General features: G+C 42.2%; 3 protein-coding genes across 4 annotated transcripts; 1 reads left to right on the plus strand and 2 right to left on the minus strand.

The window, feature by feature from the left end:
- Positions 1-7,504: 7,504 nt before the first annotated feature.
- On the plus strand, positions 7,505-9,023 carry LOC135645475 (phospholipase A1-II 5-like). Its single transcript, XM_065163868.1, has one exon. The coding sequence runs from the start codon at positions 7,545-7,547 to the stop codon at positions 8,757-8,759; it is 1,215 nt and encodes a 404-aa protein (XP_065019940.1). The 5' UTR covers positions 7,505-7,544; the 3' UTR covers positions 8,760-9,023.
- A 462-nt stretch (positions 9,024-9,485) lies between these two features.
- On the minus strand, positions 9,486-10,956 carry LOC135645186 (LOB domain-containing protein 27-like). Its single transcript, XM_065163338.1, has 2 exons — positions 9,975-10,956; positions 9,486-9,741 (listed from the first exon to the last, which is right to left on the minus strand). Exons 1-2 carry the CDS (start codon positions 10,811-10,813, stop codon positions 9,633-9,635), a joined length of 948 nt encoding a protein of 315 aa, XP_065019410.1. The 5' UTR covers positions 10,814-10,956; the 3' UTR covers positions 9,486-9,632.
- Positions 10,957-12,398: 1,442 nt separating this feature from the next.
- Positions 12,399-17,928, minus strand: LOC103996202 (mitochondrial carrier protein CoAc1). 2 transcript variants are annotated; one of them, XR_010498969.1, is made up of 8 exons: positions 17,187-17,928; positions 16,092-16,177; positions 15,794-16,001; positions 15,221-15,350; positions 14,650-14,834; positions 14,395-14,526; positions 14,088-14,210; positions 12,399-12,798 (listed from the first exon to the last, which is right to left on the minus strand). XR_010498969.1 is itself a non-coding variant. In XM_009417063.3 (7 exons), exons 1-7 carry the CDS (start codon positions 17,358-17,360, stop codon positions 12,697-12,699), a joined length of 1,017 nt encoding a protein of 338 aa, XP_009415338.2. In that variant the 5' UTR covers positions 17,361-17,927; the 3' UTR covers positions 12,399-12,696. The 2 variants fall into 2 exon arrangements, 1 of the variants encoding a protein (XP_009415338.2); XM_009417063.3 differs by lacking the exon at positions 14,088-14,210 and having other exon boundaries at positions 17,187-17,927.
- Positions 17,929-18,669: the final 741 nt, after the last annotated feature.

Here is an 18,669-nt window from a genome sequence, read left to right on the forward strand (position 1 = left end):
AATATTTGGATATGAATGTAATTGGTATCTATTGTCAACCTACCTATTGTGATGATGTCTTAACAACTATGCACGCAAAAAACATGAGGAAAACAAGTTGGCAGTAATATTGGAAAAAATAGAAGAGGAACTCATAATGATTGTAATTGATATCTATCATCCGATAGATATGTATATATAATATAATATCTTTCTAATAATTCTATACTTAAAAGATATGTTCAACGAATCAATACTTCCAAAAGAAGCTATGTGAAAGACGTAAAAAACACAATTATTAGGGGGGTGTTTTTTTCTTAAGGAAACAAACAAATTTGTGAATATGAATGTAATCGGTATCCATTGTCAATAGATATACCTACCTCTTATGATAATGTCTCAAATAGCTCTGGACGCAAAAGGCATGAGGAGTACAAGTCAACAATAATAGTGGAAAAATTAGAAGAGAACACTAGAATAGATGTAATGATGTCTCGACAACTTTGTACTTCAAAGGCGGCATGTGGAACAAATCAACATTGACAAGAGAAGCTACGTGAAAGACGTGGAAAACACTATTGTTAGGGGATGTGTTTTTTTTTCCCTAGGCAAAAGAGAAAAAAAAAAGATGAGAATATGAATGTAATCAGTATCAATTATGATATATACCTATTGAATATGATGGTATATCAATAACTCTGTGCTTAATAGACATGTTGAACAAATCAACACTAACAAAATAAGCTATGTGAACGATGTGGAAAACACTATTGTTAGGGTAGTTTTTTTTTTTTGTAGGAAAAAAAAGTGTGGGTATGAATTTAATCGTATCCGTCATCAACAGATATACCTACATATTGTGATAATATCTTAATAATTATGTACGCAAAAGATATGAGAAATATAAGTTGATAGTAAGAGTGAAAAATTTAGAAGAGGACACCAGAATAGAATAAATGTAATCGATATTCGTCATCCAAAAGATATGCCTATAGAATGTGATGATATCTCAACAACTCTGTACTTAGAAAGCATATGGAACAAATCAATACTAACAAAAAAGGGCTACATAAAAGACTTGAAAAACAATATTGTTAGGGGAGTGTTTTTCTTTTTTCTCAAGGAAAAAGAAAAAAAAAGTATGGATATAAATGTAATCGGTATCCGTTGTTAATAAATATACCAACCTATTGTGATGATGTCTCAATAACTCCATACGCAAAAGACATGAGAAAAACAAGTCTATTAATAGTGGAAAAATTAGAAGAGGATACCAGAATGAACGCAATTGTAGAATAGATTTCATTCATTATGAAAGGTATTGATTTCATTCATCGAGATAATATATATTTATATAAGTTTTGAGGAATAGATTTCTCTCGATCATTTACTTAAATTACCTAATCAAATCAATTACTTAAATCTGATCCTCATGTCATTGAGGATGTAAGGAATGCAACATGTCATTCCATGTTTGTGTTCATCATGATCTTCTATCAATGTTATCTCAAACAACTTTGTACTTAAACAAATCAATATTAACAAAAGAAGTTACGTGAAAAACGTGAAAAATACTCTTGTTAGAGAAGTGTACTTAAAAGACACATTTAACAAATTAACACTTCCAAAAGAAATTATATGAAATATGTAGAAAACATTGTTAGGGGGTGTTTTTCTTTCGCAAGATAAATAAAAAGGGTATGGATATGAATATAATCAGTATCCATCGTTGATAGATATATCTATCTATTGTGATAATATTTCAACAACTCTATATGCAAAAAATATGAAGAAAATAAGTCAACATTAATAGTGAAAAAATTAAAAAAAGGACATCAGCATAAATGTAATCGATATCCATTGTCCAATATATATGCTTACAAAATGTGATGATGTGTCAACAACTATGTACTTAAAAGAAGTGTTCAACAAATCAATTCTAACAAAAACGCCACATGAATGATGTAGAAATCACTAGTGCTAGGGTTTTTTTTCTAAAAAAAAAAATGGATATGAATGTAATGTCTTAATAATCCGTTCCCAATAGATGTACTTATGATAATGTCTTAATAATCCTTAATGCAAAAGATATGAGAAAAATATATCAATGATAATAATAATAATTAAAAATTATTTAAAAGAGTGTAATCAGTGGAAAATATTATTTTCAGAGGTGTTTTTTTTTCAAAAAAATATATAAAGTATGGATAATGAATGTCTCAGCAATGATGTGTCAACACACTTTGTCTGAGCCATGACACGTTAAGCAATGGAACGTGCTGCAAACATGTGAACGGGTCACCTGTGAAGTAGGCCCACTAGGCCCCCAAACACACACACACACATATGTGAACGGGTCACCTGTGAAGTAGGCCCCCCCACACACACACACATATCTCGTCGTCAAGAGTCGCTCTATCTCATCGCCAACCGTCTTTTGTCAGTCAAGTGCGAGCTTTCGGGGTCACTGCTTCATCGGTCGTGCTTGGGGACTGATGTTCAGGCGGTGTTGTGCGATCGCTTGGTCGATCCCGGGCATGTCCGTTGGTGACCATGCGAAGATGTTAGCGTTTTCAACAAGTAGGTTGATGAGCCACTCTCTTTCCTCCTTCGGTAGCCTCGACCCAACCCTAACGACCCTATCTGGTCGATCGTGACATAGAGGGACTTCTTAGGTATGCTCAGTCGGTTCGGGTCATTGTGTTGGCTTGGTGACGTCCCGAGAGTCGGCAATGGGATGCTCGTGTCATGGCTTCTTGGGTAGTGTGACCGTCGCTAGGTAACATTGTCAGGATTCCCGAGGATTGCCCCTTGCTTGGGTCGAAAATTTTATCGCGCGGGGGTATGTGGAGATGACCACTCTGAGCTTGTTCAGGGTTGGTCAGCCTAGGATGGTGTTGTAGGGTGAAGGGAGTTCCACCACCATAAAGATTACTATGATCATCTTGACTCGTGGGTCGTCGCCCAAGGTGATTGGCAGGACGGTCGTGTCGAGGGATGAAATGGAGTCGCTTGTAAATTCGGTAAGCGTCGATTGACTTGGGGCGAGGTCTTCCTTGGTTAGGTTGAGTTTCCGGAAGGCGTCGAAGTATAGGATATCGACGGAGCTCCCGGTGTCCACCATGATCCTTTTAACCCGAGCATTGGCGATCATGGCCAAGATGACTAGCGCGTCGTCATGCTCCGGGTGTTCAATTTCTCCTGTTGGGAAGGTGATATGGGGCAGTTAGGCTTGTCGCGGGCATTTTTCAGTGGCCGCTCGGGCATAAGCCTTTCGCCCTGCCATGCTATCTCCCTCTGATGCCAGACTCTCACTGATCACATCAATCTGCTTCTCGACCGGACCGGAGGGAGGGGGAGACATTTCGCGTGGCCTCTTAATCTAGTGACCTAAGTGCCCCCAGCGTATGAGTTCTTCAATTTGATTCTTGAGGTCACGTCGGTGTCGTGTCCATAATCGTTATGAAACCTACAGTTCTTTAAATGGTCCCTGAGCTCATGCGGTGCCTTCATCGAGTTTGGGGCCTTCAGGAGTCCCTTCTCCCTGATCTGCAGGAATATCTCGGTCCTGGAGGACTTCAAAGGCGGGAGTGGGGGCCTCAGGAGTGTTGCATTGGGTCAGTCGATTCTCCTTCTTGGCGGTACCGGGGGCTGCCCTTAGGTTGGTTCTGGTCGTAGCCTCTTATTCTCTTCGCACTTTCCCACCACCAATGCTTCGGCAGCCACGTATTGGTTAGCATGTTGAAGCATTTCGGGGATGGTCGTAGGAGGTCACTTGACCAGCGACCAGAAGAACCTGGAAGGTCGGAGTCCCATTAGAAAGGCCTGCATTATCAAAGAAGGGTGATCGTCGAGCAACCCCCGGATTTTAGTAGCAAAGCATGTCATAAAATGAGAAAGTGGCTCGTCGTCCTTTTGGCTGAGGCCGAGGAGCAGAGCTACGGACGACCTCGGTCACACACTGGCTAGGAAGTTGAGCTCGAACTCTTTGGCCAATCGGTCGAAAGAGGCGATCGAGGCCAGTCTGAGTCGGTTTTACCACATCCAAGTTGGGCCTCAAAGCAAGGTGGGGAATGCTCTACACATGAGGGCGTCAAAAGTACCGTATAGGGCCATCTGGGCTTGAAAGGTGGCGACATGTTTCGTTGGATCAAAGCTGCCATCATAGGCTTCGAGAATAGGAAGACAAAAGCTTGGAGGGACTGGCTTGTCCTGAACCTCGAGTATGAAAGGCGATCCCCCTGAAGAGGCCTCGTTGAGCTCCTTCTTGGATATACAAAACTCTTATTGAACCTCGTCCAGGCGCCGATTTATCGAGTGCAGTTGTGCCCGAAGGGAGTCCGCCAAGTCAGACGATAGTGTGTCTGGCTCGGGGCTACCGGTGTGGGGGTGTTGAAGGCTTCATGCGTCATGCGTGGGCGTCAGCCGTCGTTCGGGTGACGCGGCGATGTTCGTCATCACGAGCTGTCAAGGAGCGAGGGGTGGTGTAGGAGAGGGTGGAGGTTGCACGGGAGCTAGGGGTGGCAATTTCCCTTGTGGCGTCGACAGGAGCATTGGGGGTTGTTCAGGAGGCAAGACGAGGGGAACAATGGTTTGCATCATCCCCGTCGGGACTTGAACTTAGTGCGTCAGGCTGAGGAATGCCTCAGCGGAGATGGAAGGTTGAGCGGCAACCACTCCCGGGGGTGATAACCCCGGGTTAGTGAACAGTCGCCAATAGCACCTCGGGGTCTCTATGGAGTCGTTGGCCTCCTGCTCGAGGGGGAGGCGGGTGTTGCTCCCCTAACCCAGGGGTTGAGTGGGTCGGGAGGCGCTCGCTACCCAAGTGTTCGGTCGTGTTGCCAGGTTGAGGTTGATCCTGCATCATTGGGCCCTCCTAGCGCCAAAATGATAGTGATCCTTTACACCATGGTAGAGGGAGTCAGCACAGCTTGGTTCGGTCTTAGGTGTGCAAGATCATCCACATTGGTGTTTGGTTGACGAGGATCGAAGTCTGGTGAGGTCAGGCTTGGGCTTTGGCTCCAAAGTCGGGAAACTCCCTTTGGCTGACCGCTTGCCTCTTTATCACCGGTCCCTGCACACAGGTCAGGGTTGAGAAGGGGGCTCTCGATTTCGACCCCTCCGAAGTTGTTAGAATTGAGTGAAAAATCAGCGAGAGATCACTTGTTGTCAGCCCCACGAGGGGTTCTTATCCTTCCACCAAAGGGCCAACCGTACCTATCATATTTATGATTGTCAGTGTTGTACTTGGTCGGCATCATCCTGACTCCTACGGAATGGCACGGTACTCGGTCGATGCTGTCCTGGCCTTTGTGGGACGGCGCTGTACTTGGTCGGCGTCGATCTGACCTTTACAGGACGACACTGCCACGACTCTTACGGGACGACGGGGACGGCGCTATACTCGGTCGGCGCCGTCCCGGCCTCGGGACAGCACTATGCTCGATCAGTGTCGTCCCGACTCTTGCGAGACGACATGGTACTCGATTGGCGTCGCCTGACCTTTGCGGAATCGACGTTGACCGGGGGGTACAATCTAATGTGTTGACCTTGATGTTGATGTGGCTATGGATAGTGGTTGGAGGACATGTTACCAAAATATGTGCTATAATAGTACAATGAGAAGATAACACAATTATGCCCTGTTATTCATCAGAGTCTATTTCGGCAAGCAGCTTCAATTATTGGAAATCCCATTCCACGGTAATGACGCATGGGGTTATCTTAAGGATTTTTGTTAAAACTTAATATGAATCTTTCACACATCATCTTTAATTTTTAATATTTAAATTTAGATCTCTACATTATAAATAGATCCTTAAGAAAAAAAAAAGAGAGATGTTACGACAGGTGCGGACGATTGAGAAAACATAAATGCTAACTAATATTTATGTTTTTCCCACCCTCCTATTCTATTAAAAGTTTAAACGTATTTTAGTTTAAAACATTTTAAATTAAGATATTAAAAAACATTTATATCTTAATTAAATTAAGAAATATATCTCTAGTAAACACTTTTAAATAAAATTATTTGTGCAAAAACATTTTTTTAATAAAAAATGTTGAGCGGTTTTAAAATCGAATCAGACAATTCAATTTTAATTTGTCGAGCGATTTTTAGAGATTCAACTCTTAAATTTTAATTCAATAGACTTGTTAAATTAATTATTTCAAAAAATATTTTTGTTATTAGGATAGAAGTTTTTTCTCCACCTTCGGAATGTTTGAAGGGTTCGAATAACCCGATGCACAGAATGTCAATAGATGTAACCAACAATAAATTTTAACTAACTAATTTAGTTAACAAAAATTAACTAAAAATGATTTAGATCATGGAATCGAAATAAATCAGTACTTCAAAAACATGTTGAACAAATCAATGCTAACAAAAGAAATAAGCTATGCGAAAGATGTAAAAAAAATTTATTATTAGATGGGTGTTTTTTTTTCCAAAGAAAAAAAATAAAAAACTTGTGAATATGAATATAATCGGTATCTATCGTCGTCAACAGATATATCTATCTACGTATTGTGATAATATCTTAATAACTATGTATATAAAAGACATGAAAAAACAAATCGATAATAATAATTAAAAAGTTAGAAGAGGATATCAGAATAAAAATAATCGATATTAATGGTCTAACAGATGTACCTACATAATATGATTATGTCTCAATAATTCTCTACTTAAAAGATATCAAATCAATACTTGTAAAAAAAAAAAAAAACTATGTGAAAGACATCAAAAAAAATAATATATTGTTTTTTAAAGTAAAAGAAGATAAAGATTGAATATGAATGTCTCAACCACTCTGTACGAGCCATCACACATTAATCAATGGAACGAGCTGTAGACTTGTGAAACACAAGTCGACAGTAATAAAAGATAACGTGGAAAACGACGACGCCGGGGAACCACCCAAAAACCCCAATAGAGTCCGATGAGATGGCATGCTGCTCTGTCATTCACTATCCTAGTGGAATCCATTATCAATAGCCCGTCCGGAACGGGTGGCCTGTGAAGTAGACCTCCAGAAAAAGAAAACATAGTACGATGATGAGATGACACAATGGTGCTCTATTATTATTGGTCAGACTCTATTTCGACGACCCCGGTGGGATCGAATATCTAAAGCTGTCGCCGTGCCCGTACTAATCTCAGAAGAAAATAATTTTCTATGTAATTTTTCATATATTAGTAACGTATATTGTATATACATACACGGATTCCTGTTTCTTCTGTGTAATTTGTGTTTTATTTTCTAACATGAAAAAGACAAACTATCAAAATGTTTTCTAAGACGAAATCACATCATCATGCCTAATTAATACTGTGGGAGCCCGTGAATAAGAAAATGAAGAAACAAGTTACCTCAGGCATTGATTCCATTAAACACGTGGTGAGCTCTGCATTCATCGGCAAGCAGCTTCAATTATTGGGAATCCCTGTATGGGCCTTCATGTTCGTGCTACCATCTCCTTGTATATATATGTCACTGGGCACCTCACCGTCTTCCACACAAAGTATCAGTTACTCCTATCCTCCTCCTCCTCCTCTTCCAATGGCGCAAAAGATTGGCGCGGATACACCATCCTGGCCTGAGCTCCTCGGATCCGAGCACTGGTCCGGCCTTCTCGACCCTCTCGACCAATCCCTTCGCGTCTTCCTCCTCCAATGCGGTGACATGTGTCAGGTCACCGCCGACTCCTTCATCAGCGACGACCACTCCAATTACCGTGGCATGTGCCGCTACCGCCCCAGCACCCTCCTCGACGATGTGTTCTTCCCCTACGCGGCCAACTACGACGTCAAGGAGTACCTCTACGCCATGTCGATTAATTGGTCAAACTTCACCGAGGAGTCTAATTGGATGGGCTACATCGCCGTCTCCAAGGACGCATACACGAAGCGTACCGGGCGCCGCGAGATCTACGTCGTATGGCGCGGCACGATGCGGCCGTCGGAGTTCATCGAGGGCTTAGTGATCAGTCTCGTGCCCTTCGACCCCGACAACCAAGATGTGCAAGATGTGAAGGTCGTGAACGGCTGGAACGACATCTACACGTTGAAAGACAGCGGTTCGCAATTTCCATGCAACGCAACCAGTGCAAGGGAGCAGTTACTGAGTAAGTTAAGCGAGCTAGTGAAGCTATACAAGAACGAGAGCCTTAGCATAGTGTGCGTTGGCCACAGCTTGGGAGGCGCCCTCGCCATCTTGAGTTCTTTCGATATAGTGAACAAAGGACTGTCCAAGATAGAAGGCAAGGAGGAGCACTTCCCAGTATGTGCCGTGGTGTTTGAGAACCCCAAAGTTGGGAACAAGGCCTTCAATGAAAGGTTTGAGAAGCTGCCCAACCTTCGAGCTCTACGTGTCCGGAATACTTGGGACATCGTTCCATATTGGCCACTTCCAACCGACTACGTTGTCACCGGCTCAGTTCTGGACATAGACTCCAAGCTGTCGCCCTACTTGAAAGTTCTGGACATAGACTTCAAGACGTCGACCATCTTGAAAATCCTTGCGAGTAGCCACGACCTGCAAGTGGTCCTCCACACGGTGGCCGGGTGGACCTGGAAGGACGTCGAGTTCCACTTGAAGGTGGAGAGGAGCCTGGCGCTAGTGAACAAGCAGGGCGGCTACTTGAAGGATGAGTTGCAGATACCCGAGGCGTGGTGGGTGGAGAAGAACAAAGGAATGGTACCGGACAAGGATGGAGAGTGGTCCGAGACACCTGGATGGAACTGCAAGTCATCCAGTAATGGCCACCAGCTCTAAGGATCCAATGCCTGCCTGCCTATCTACCCTAAATAAAGTTGTCACTCCCTGCTCTCACTCTATCTCTTTGTGTCGTCACGGGGACGGGGGAGGGAGATGACAAGAAGAACTAGTGCAGGCCTGCATGCAGCAGTCACGAACGTACGCTTCAAACTTGTGTGGTGATCGGTTTCTACTAGGTGTGTGTAATTGGGTCAGTAAGTGAAACGCCAGTGAAGCACTTGCTTCGCTGAATAATAATAAATAAAAATCCTGTGGTTTGAACATCGGCTTCACCTTCTCATCGTCGTCGATCACATCCATGGTGGTAATACCTGCTACGAAACGAATGAATGGTAGCTCTCCCTTCATCTCGTTCTACGGTGCCATGCGAATGGACGAATCCAATATGTAGTTTAGTTGGAGGAGACGATGACGCGACATTAACCAAGACCTTTGCGCGCGATCGAGGACCAACTACGGCGGAAGGGAAGTGGAACGAAGACCACGAAACCCGCGACGCACGGACAATTAAGATGGACTCATAAGCTATTGGATCCTGACATGGATTATTTTGCTCGATGCAAACAGCTCTTAGACGTCAACGTGAATTTTAATTCCATCCGAGAATTATTTTGCTCGATGCAAACAGCTATTAGATGTCAACGTGAATTTTAATTCATTTTAAAACATATGAAATGATCCATACTTGCACCCTTTTTCTTTTCCAGAAAAAGAAAGCTCCGACTTGACATTTGGCATGACAAGTTTCGACAACTGTCGTCTACCTTTGCGTGCGATCTCTACGAGATTTTAAGAATAGAAAAACAAAACAAGAAAAAAGAAGAGCCAAACAACAACACACGAAAACATATCATATATAGAGATGAGGAACTAACTACAGTTGGTTAGGGTGAACAACGAGGCAGCACCCTTCAGATCGTGTTCCTCCTGCGCATGCTCCACCGGACTCGTCTCATCCTTTAGCTCCGGCACTTGGGTGCTGTAACATCAAACAAAGCCAACCTGATGAGATTACACGCACACACACACACACACAGAGACAGATAGGTGACCTAGCTATTGCCTCGTCCCACGTCTCAATCTGTCCAACCCAACCATCGAGGCCATTCCCGTGTTTTTTTAGAATTCAATTCATGAATATAAACGTTTCAAGAGAAAATAAACGAACAAACAAATAAATAAATAAATAAATAAATAAATAAAAACTTTTACCTGCTGCAACGTGGATGACCGGCCTCATCGGCGTTATCCTCGTCCCCTCCCATCGACGTCTGTCTGACATCGAACATGTCTACCAAAGGCTTTACGTCCTCGTCCTCCACCATGCAGTTGAAGTGCGGCTGGTGTTGTAGACTCGATAGATCATTGTTATCGTTATTACTATTATTATTGATTATGATGCTTGTATTTGGGTGGTTGTTTTGATGATCTCTGGTGATGTCATCGTCGTAGCACAAGTAATTATAGTATTGCTGTTGATCCTGCTGGTTGATCGTAGGGAAAATATTACCACCATAAATCACGTTATCCACATCCTCGGACGTGGCCGTGTTAAGCAGAAGATTAGGGTGGACCTCCAGGTCGGACGCGACAGAGGCCTGGGCAGCCTGCGCACGGCAGACGGCGAGTTGCCTCAGCACGAGGGCGAGCTCATTGGAGTCGCGCTCGATCTGGTACTCGAGGTCGCGGATGATGCGGTAGCAACCGCCGACGGGATCGAGAGCACGCATATCGGACTGGTATATGATGGTTTTCATGGCTTCGGCATGCTGGTAGGGATCGAGGTTGCGGATGATTTTGAGGATATTGCTAACGCCGAACAGGCGGTGGGCGTTGAGGAACTTGTGCTGCTGGTTGGCCGGGAAGTAAGGGGCGAGGGTGCAGTCGGGGTTGCACTTGCGGCGTTGGTATTTGCAGGCGGCGCAGGCCTGGGTTGCGGTGGCCTGGGAGGAGGAGGAGGTGGAGGAGGAGGAGGAAGAAAAGCGGGAGGAGGTGTTCTTGCTGCTTCCTGCTTTGGTGGTAGTTGTATGGGATGCAGTGCCAGCGATCATGATAAGATCGAGGGGTGGGGCGACGAAGGTGGCACAGGTCCTGGGCCTACGGCTCCGGCCGGCCTCACTCGCTCAGCGGAGGAGGAGGAGGAGGAAGAGGAAGACGAATATTATTTGTTCTTGTTATTTCTGATACCGATGGGATCGGTAGTGGGCAGCAAAAGGAGCCGAGCCGCCCATCGATGGAAATGCGCGGAGGAGGAAGGAATGGCCGGGAGCGGAGATCGGTTGGAGAGACGACCATTTCTTCGTGACACGTCATAAAATACAACGCAGAGGAGAGAGAGAGAGAGGGTGTAACCTTCCTATTTAATTTTAATTCGGATCATGTTGGACGAGACGACCATTTCTTCGTGACTCATCATAAAATACATCTCAGAGGAGAGAGAGAGGGAGAGTGCGTGTGTGTGTGTGTGTGTGTGTGTGTGTGTGTGTGTGACCCTTCCTATTTAATTTTAATTCGGATCATGTTGGAGGTGCACGTACCTGACTGGCTCGTCCTTTCCCTGTCCATCATCCGTCTCCACAAAGAAGAAACTGAGCCAGCCCATATCAGCAGCTATCCATTCCCTGTCCGATATCTTATCCACAGTTAAAAGCAGCAAAGGAGCAACGAAACTGAGCCAGCCCATATCAGCAGCTATCCATTCCCTGACTGATATCTTATCCACAGTTAAAAGGAGCAAAGGAGTTGCTCCTTTGCTATCTGGTTGATGATTCAGATTCGAGTCGTGAAAGCATCCTTCCTATACCATTATATTAAATCTTCCCAACTCCAATGTTGATAGGATTCAAACGGTCATTAGCGCATTACATGTACGTATACATATACACGCACATATTTGGAATCAAAAGAGCAGGACTTCTCGTTTATTCTAATCCGGCTTTAGTCTATAAATAAATTTGAAGTAGTCGAAAGGTTAATTGGAAGTTGAGCTGTCGGTGGGTCACCAGATGTGATGTGGATTATTTGCGGAGGAGGACGGATCATCCATCCTGCCCCCTTATTTATATACCACAAGATGTGGATCTTAAGAGTTTAGATATAAGTTACTCATTTCTTTCTCGGGTTTAAAAAACAAGGGAGACGGATTTTGAAGCTGTTGGTTGCACATTCCTTGTGCCCTTCGGGTATTTTTACTTTGCTCCACTGTACTTGGCGAGACTTTCCATCGACAGATGTTCATGTTTTGCTTTGCTTGATCCTTTCTGTTCTCAGATATGTCATCAACATCTCCCAACAACCTGCAACCGCCCCATTGATCCAAGTTTTCACTTTCATGGATTCAGAGGTTTGAGATCACTTAATTGCAAGAAGGAAACTTCCAAGTACCAAAGGCTAACCAAAGCAAACGCATCTTTTATCAAGAAACGTGAATTTGACAAGAAATCCATCACAGATAGAAATTGTAACTCGATCAACACTCATCTATTACCAGTAACGTTTCAGTTGATGGTAGCCAGCAAGATTGTGTCTGGTACAGAATGTATGGTTCTCGACTCGTTTGCCCGGCCATATTCGAGAGTTCCAATCAAACCAGCTGCAGCTCTCGTTACCAAATCAATAGGTTGAAGCCAACGGTCCTGAAGGATAAAGGTTCTTGTTCCCAAATCAATTAAGTTCGTTCGTTATTCAATATTTCCATGATAGTTGTGATTACATATTAAAGCAGATATGAATACAATTGTTTAGCTGACGCTGTCACATATTCATATATGCCATCTGTAAGTGGTAGACATACTTTAACATGCATATTTTTTTATCCCGAGAGAAACTCAAATGCATAGTTGCTAAAGGTTCTCCGAATGGTTAAGCCAATCATCATGCCATGGTTCCATTGTTTAAGGAAGAGAATAGAGCATCAATATTGGATACAAATCCTTTATGCAGCCGAAGGAGCCGAAGATTTTGCTCGAGGTGGTACTCTTAGCAAAGTCTTCATCATGTCATATGCTGTAAACCCTATGGCTACCGAAGGAACAACCTGCATACATCAAACATGCAGTTATTAGTGAATAATTGCCATCTATTAATGGATATAATCACCAAGTATTTTTAAGTGAAAAAAAAGATAAATAAGGGTTTAGTGATAAGAGCAAGTGCAGTTATTTTTGAATGTGCAATACAATATTGTATTGCACTACAAACAGTATATTTCTAATAGAGGCAATAACTGGATTTTGTAACAGTGAGACACAAGACTGATTATAATAGGGACAGTTTCTTTGGACCTTAAATAATCCAACCCGTAGTACCACATAGCATTACAACTAGTTAATTAGTAAACTTGTGACAAGACAAAATTAGCTTAAGAGAGTACCTATGCAAAAGAAATAATCATTCAAACTCACATCTTGATAAACGACATCAACAAAGCATAACCTGAAGCTAAGCATTGAGAAGCACAACTGATCGAGACAATTTGGCCCTCAGATGTTGCTTAATTTTCTTTCATTTTTTTCACTTCTGATCAACAGGAGGTGACTTGTTATCATTGGTCCAGAAACCATGGAAACAAACTACTGTATTCTTCCACTTCAAAACTACAGCAAGATACTATTTCTCAGGTGTCCTTCAAGTGAGCGGATAATTAACTACTACATATATGCATGAATAGGATAGCTTGAGACCCATGAAAGACATCCTTGAAATTATTACTTTCCAATCCATTAAACAACTAAAAGATGAGATTTATAAAAGGTCATGTTTCATAATTTTGTCCTAGCTATATAGCAAAATATTCCCTGCTAGATAACAAAGTATCTCATATATTAGGCCAATCCCATGGCTGACTATGATTCCACTTTTCAGTAAGGTACAGAAAGTTCAGATCCTGCTGGAGAAATGCATCCTCCACACTATAGCATCTAAATTGATCATTAAATTTCCTCCCTTATAGAAAGAAACAGCTAATGGAATTTTCCATGTGCCATCGCAGTACTTGTCCAACCTTTGTGGTCGTGCAGAAATTCAGCTCATAGATCTTGGACAATTTTTAAAATAAAAATGAGAAGCATCACTTAGAATCAATTGCCAAAACACAACCAAGTCTATCAAAAATTAATCTTTGCCAGATCTTCATCCAATAATATCAGATCAGTCCTTACAGAAGGGAATAGTTCTTGATCACAGCAAGTTCTGATGAGTCATAATTTTTTCCCCCCCTTATCAAAGGACGAGTTCAAAATTGACAATTTTTAAAATAAAAATGAGAAGCATCACTTAGAATCAATTGCCAAAAAACAACCAATTCTATCAAAAATTAATCTTTACCAGATCTCCATCCAAAAACACCAGATCAGTCCTTACAGAAGGGAATAGTTCTTGATCACAGGAAGTTCTGGTGAGTCATAATTTTTTGTCCCCTTGTATAAGGACGACTTCAAAATTGACCATCTGAACAAAAAAATATTTAGGAGTTTCTGGTTGCCACTACGTTAAATGCATGCTTACATGCACTTACCTGCTTCTAAATGCATGCTTACAGTACATGAACTTGCTTACCTATTTAATAAATGCATGCTTACAGTACATGTACTTACCAACTTCATAAATGCATGCTTACAGTACATGTACTTACCTTGACATAGTTGAGGCTCAGACCAGCAAATAGTTGCCTCCATCCCTGAGTATGGAGGATGAATGAAAGCCCTTGGACTGTTCCCCTGATGAGTGGAGCACCTGGATGATTTAGCGATTGCTGATTTTGAACCTAAGAACATAAAGAAACTAATCACAAAGTACATCCTTTATGATTGGAAGAAAAAATCATCCTACTGTTATCACAGAATGACCACTAAAAGAAGGCACAGGACAACATCAAGTGGTAGAATACCTGCATCTGTCTCCTGACCACATCTAGTGGATAAGTAAGAGTCTGCCCAAATAAACCAGCTAAAGCCCCACATGAGAGGCGTAGAACTACAGACTTTTGGTATTCTTCAGGTACCCGAGCCTTGAGATCTTCATATATATAAAATTTCAGACCAGCATAAGGAAGGATACCAATAAGCGTAGGACCTGCATCAACATAACATGATAGTTAGCATACTGCCATGCTTGAATCATTTAATGGAGATCTGTCATGATCACAGCTTATGTCAACACAAAATATTGCAGCACCAACTTGAGAGATTACTGGCATCAAGCATACATCAGTGCACGGTCCATTCAAATGTGCAATTCCAGAAGAATGAAAACAGAGAAATATTAACTGGCATAAACCACATGTTGTGTAGCCTAAACTTCTTTTGAAACTGATAAATGATTATTCAAAGTTAAGGAACAGGGTGATCATTAGAAAGCTTACGCAATAACTGACAAAGGGAAGGATAAACATAACTCCAATTACACAAACTAAAGAAGCAGGGTGGTTGTTTGAAAGATTATACAAGAGCTTAACGTACCTACTCCTCGATATAGAGAACGTATCCCACCTTCCATGTAGACCTTCTTAAACACATCTCCAATACCAGTATAAGCAGGCTGAGGACTAAACATTCTTAGACCACTACTCGATCTCCCTGGACTGTTTACCTGAAACGATAGTTTAAGCAAACATCAACAAAGGCACCACGATCACATTGAATACAAACAAAACTGTCCAACGTACAAAAATAGCAAAGATGTTCTAAGTAGACACGAAAAGGAAGAAGAAAATATAATGCTACCCTGGTTATACTACTACCCAGGGATTAGATGATAGCACAAATAAGGCAAATTTTGACAGGAACAAAATCAATCAACACAATGACTAATTACTACAATAATCTGAAATATGGCTGAGTGACCTAAGTTTATCAACCAATTGACATTAATGCCTAGAATTAGTTTGTTTGTCTTAACAAAATACTCCAAAATCCTTAATTGCATGAAATGCACATGCAGAACATCAGAAACAAAGTTTGAGAAGATCAGAAATCAGGCAAGAAAATAAGAATAATATCCATAAGAGCATAAGAATTAGCCTTTGCATTTACCTGATAAGCCAGCTTAGTCCGAGCTAAATCTAATGGATAGGTACACAAAACAGCAGTCCCACCAGCAGCTGAACCAGCTAGAAGATCAACAAATGGTCCCGAGATAAATGAAGAATGATTATTCAGAATCCAACAACGATACTGCTCATATGTCATGAAGTGTAGTGCTGCATAAGGTACAATTCGGAGCACACTAGCACCATTTCCTCTAAAAGACAAAAATGACAAATATTAAAACGTAAAAACAACTAATAATTGTTTAAAATGTAACTCTGCAGTTTTATTAGTTTCTACTTACTTATAGAATCCGAAGAAGCCCTCATGTTGCCACAACTTCCTCAAAGATTGTAAAATCCCAAGAGATTTAAACCCTTCGGTTCTTGTCTGTCAAAGTAACATTGAAAGCCTAAATAACATTATAAATCTAATAATATATAAGCCTTTTCAACAAATTCCTGTTTATCATATGTCCTCAAGAAGTTCTAGAAACTGTCACGACAATGATACAGAAAACAGATGAGAAGTTAACATCATTTTTCACCTCAAGAAACAAGATGAGAAATAAAATAGCACAAATTTACGCGGCACTTGTTGACACAATTTGACCTTAAAAGAACAGATGACTGTAGAGAAACCTCAGCATTAGCAAATCAAACAACAGACAATCATTAATGAAAGGTTTCAAAATCCGAAAGGGCACATGGTATACCTTATCTCAAAGCGTAAAAATATCTCTATACTACAGTAACTAGCTACTATGAACATTTCGGTCAAATAAAACCGTAACGAGACAACCAACCGATTGGAGTTTCACACTTGGCCTAGAGTCCTTGGTGTATTATCTTATCCATGTATTTTGTGTGGATATACAATTCAGAAATACATAAAAAATCAACCCATTGGAAAAAGTAGAGTATCACTGAAAGAACAAGCAGAACTCCAAACAAGTGGTGAAAAACAAAATAGCATCTAAAAGAATCATCAAATTAAAGACCACCAATACTATACCATTGTACTCTTAAAACTAGGAGAAATTAATTACTGCATACAGCACCAACATGGTTTATGATACTTAGGAAAAAAAGAATATATGTCTACAAAATGTTATTCATAATCAACAACAAATGATATATTCGGTAGAACATACTTTTAAAGAACCGCAGTTGAAGAAAAATTCATGACAAAGGCATAAGCTATTCTGGAGACACCTCACAACAGCCAAGAAATTACAAGCTAAACGAAAGTTGCAAGATTAGGCTCAGAGACGGGTGAATAAATCGAGACGACACCTCTTACATCATATTCTAGAAAGGTTTAAACGAGACTTGGGACGAGACGCGGGAATATAACACAGTCATCAATATATAGAAAGCAAAGGGACGAGATAACAAACCTGCAATATTATCTTAATGCGCTCAAGGGGTGCTACTGCAGTCTTCGAGAACGCCCCAGCGGCTCCACCGGCGATCAACTCCTTAACATAAACCGGCAACAAATCCACCACAGATACATCCACCTTCGCAGCCGCTGCTGCGGATGTCATCGTCGATCCTTGGGAAGAATCCATATTCCCAATCCAAACGGAACCAGAACCTAAATAGCGCTATATATGTAACTAAAAGCGGAGGGAACGTAGATGTCTAGTTACCCCGCTTGCAATTTGGCGAACTCCTTATCCCATCGATCTCTGGGGAGGCAAAAGAAGAAGTCTTTCCCAAGGAAGGAGCGCGGAGGCGGGGGGCGAATGCCAAGAAACTGGTAGGGTTCCTTCGCATCCGAATCGGCCCCGGGGAGGAGAAGATACATCAACAGGGGAGGAGATCTTGGGATCCACAAAGATCGAACTGGTAACGATGAGATTAAAAACTCTAGAAGCGATCGATCAATCCCATGGATCGACGACGATCTCACCGATTCCCATACGAGGTCAACGACTCCGAAACCCCGGCGCGATCGGGACCACGATGAAGAAGAATCGGAGAAGCAAAGGAAAAAAGGCGGTGGAATTAGGGTGCCTCCGCTTCTCCGAAACTAACTTCTCCGCCTCCTCTACGCTAACGATCCGCCCCAATTATAATCCTCAGCGATTTCCTCTTTCATCAACGCTAATCACGGGGGGATACCGGAGACCGAATAAGAGTTCGGGGATAAGGAAAGGATACCATACGCAGGATAAGAATCCCTGTATCGGTCGGCCACGGTGCGGACTTCATCGATGCAATCGAACGGTCCATGCGTCCTCCATCCGCGGCCGTCGTCGCAGCTGATGGATTCGTGTGAGTGTTTATGCGGGTTGTTCCGCACGGAGTAAAATGGCTCGTTCCCATGTGGGCCCCGAAAGCAAAGAAGAGCGGGCCGGACCGATACCATTCCCACCCACGTCGCCCAAATCTGAGCCCGAAAAGTATACGTGCCCATCTATCTATCCATCTTATCTTCGTCGATAATATTATATAGATATAAAGATTGAATGGGAGTGGTTGATTTTAAATCAATCACAACAGTGGGGAGGGATGATATTTCCTTATAATTAAAAGAAAAGATAATAGGCGGGCAAGCCACAAGACGAAAGCTTCTATTTCATGCAGGAGAGCTTGCCTGAGACCGTGCATGGCGGCAGCAGGAAACGTATGGTACCGTGGAAAATGATGCTATATATGGCATTGCATAGCCACAGAATTGCGGCAGTGAAGACTTTGACCTGGGATTTAGTTGACAACATCGGCCTGTCGTAGACTCTCCGTGCAACGTTGGCACGGTCAAAAACAACTCATATACAATATTATCGTCGTAGACCTGTGGAAATGCTTTCGCAGAGGCAGCTTCGATGCACCAGCCATGCCTTGGATCTTGCGTTCGTAAACGTATAATGTCTC

Source organism: Musa acuminata, chromosome BXJ3-8 (assembly GCF_036884655.1).
Source record: "Musa acuminata AAA Group cultivar baxijiao chromosome BXJ3-8, Cavendish_Baxijiao_AAA, whole genome shotgun sequence".
NCBI lineage: Eukaryota > Viridiplantae > Streptophyta > Magnoliopsida > Zingiberales > Musaceae > Musa > Musa acuminata.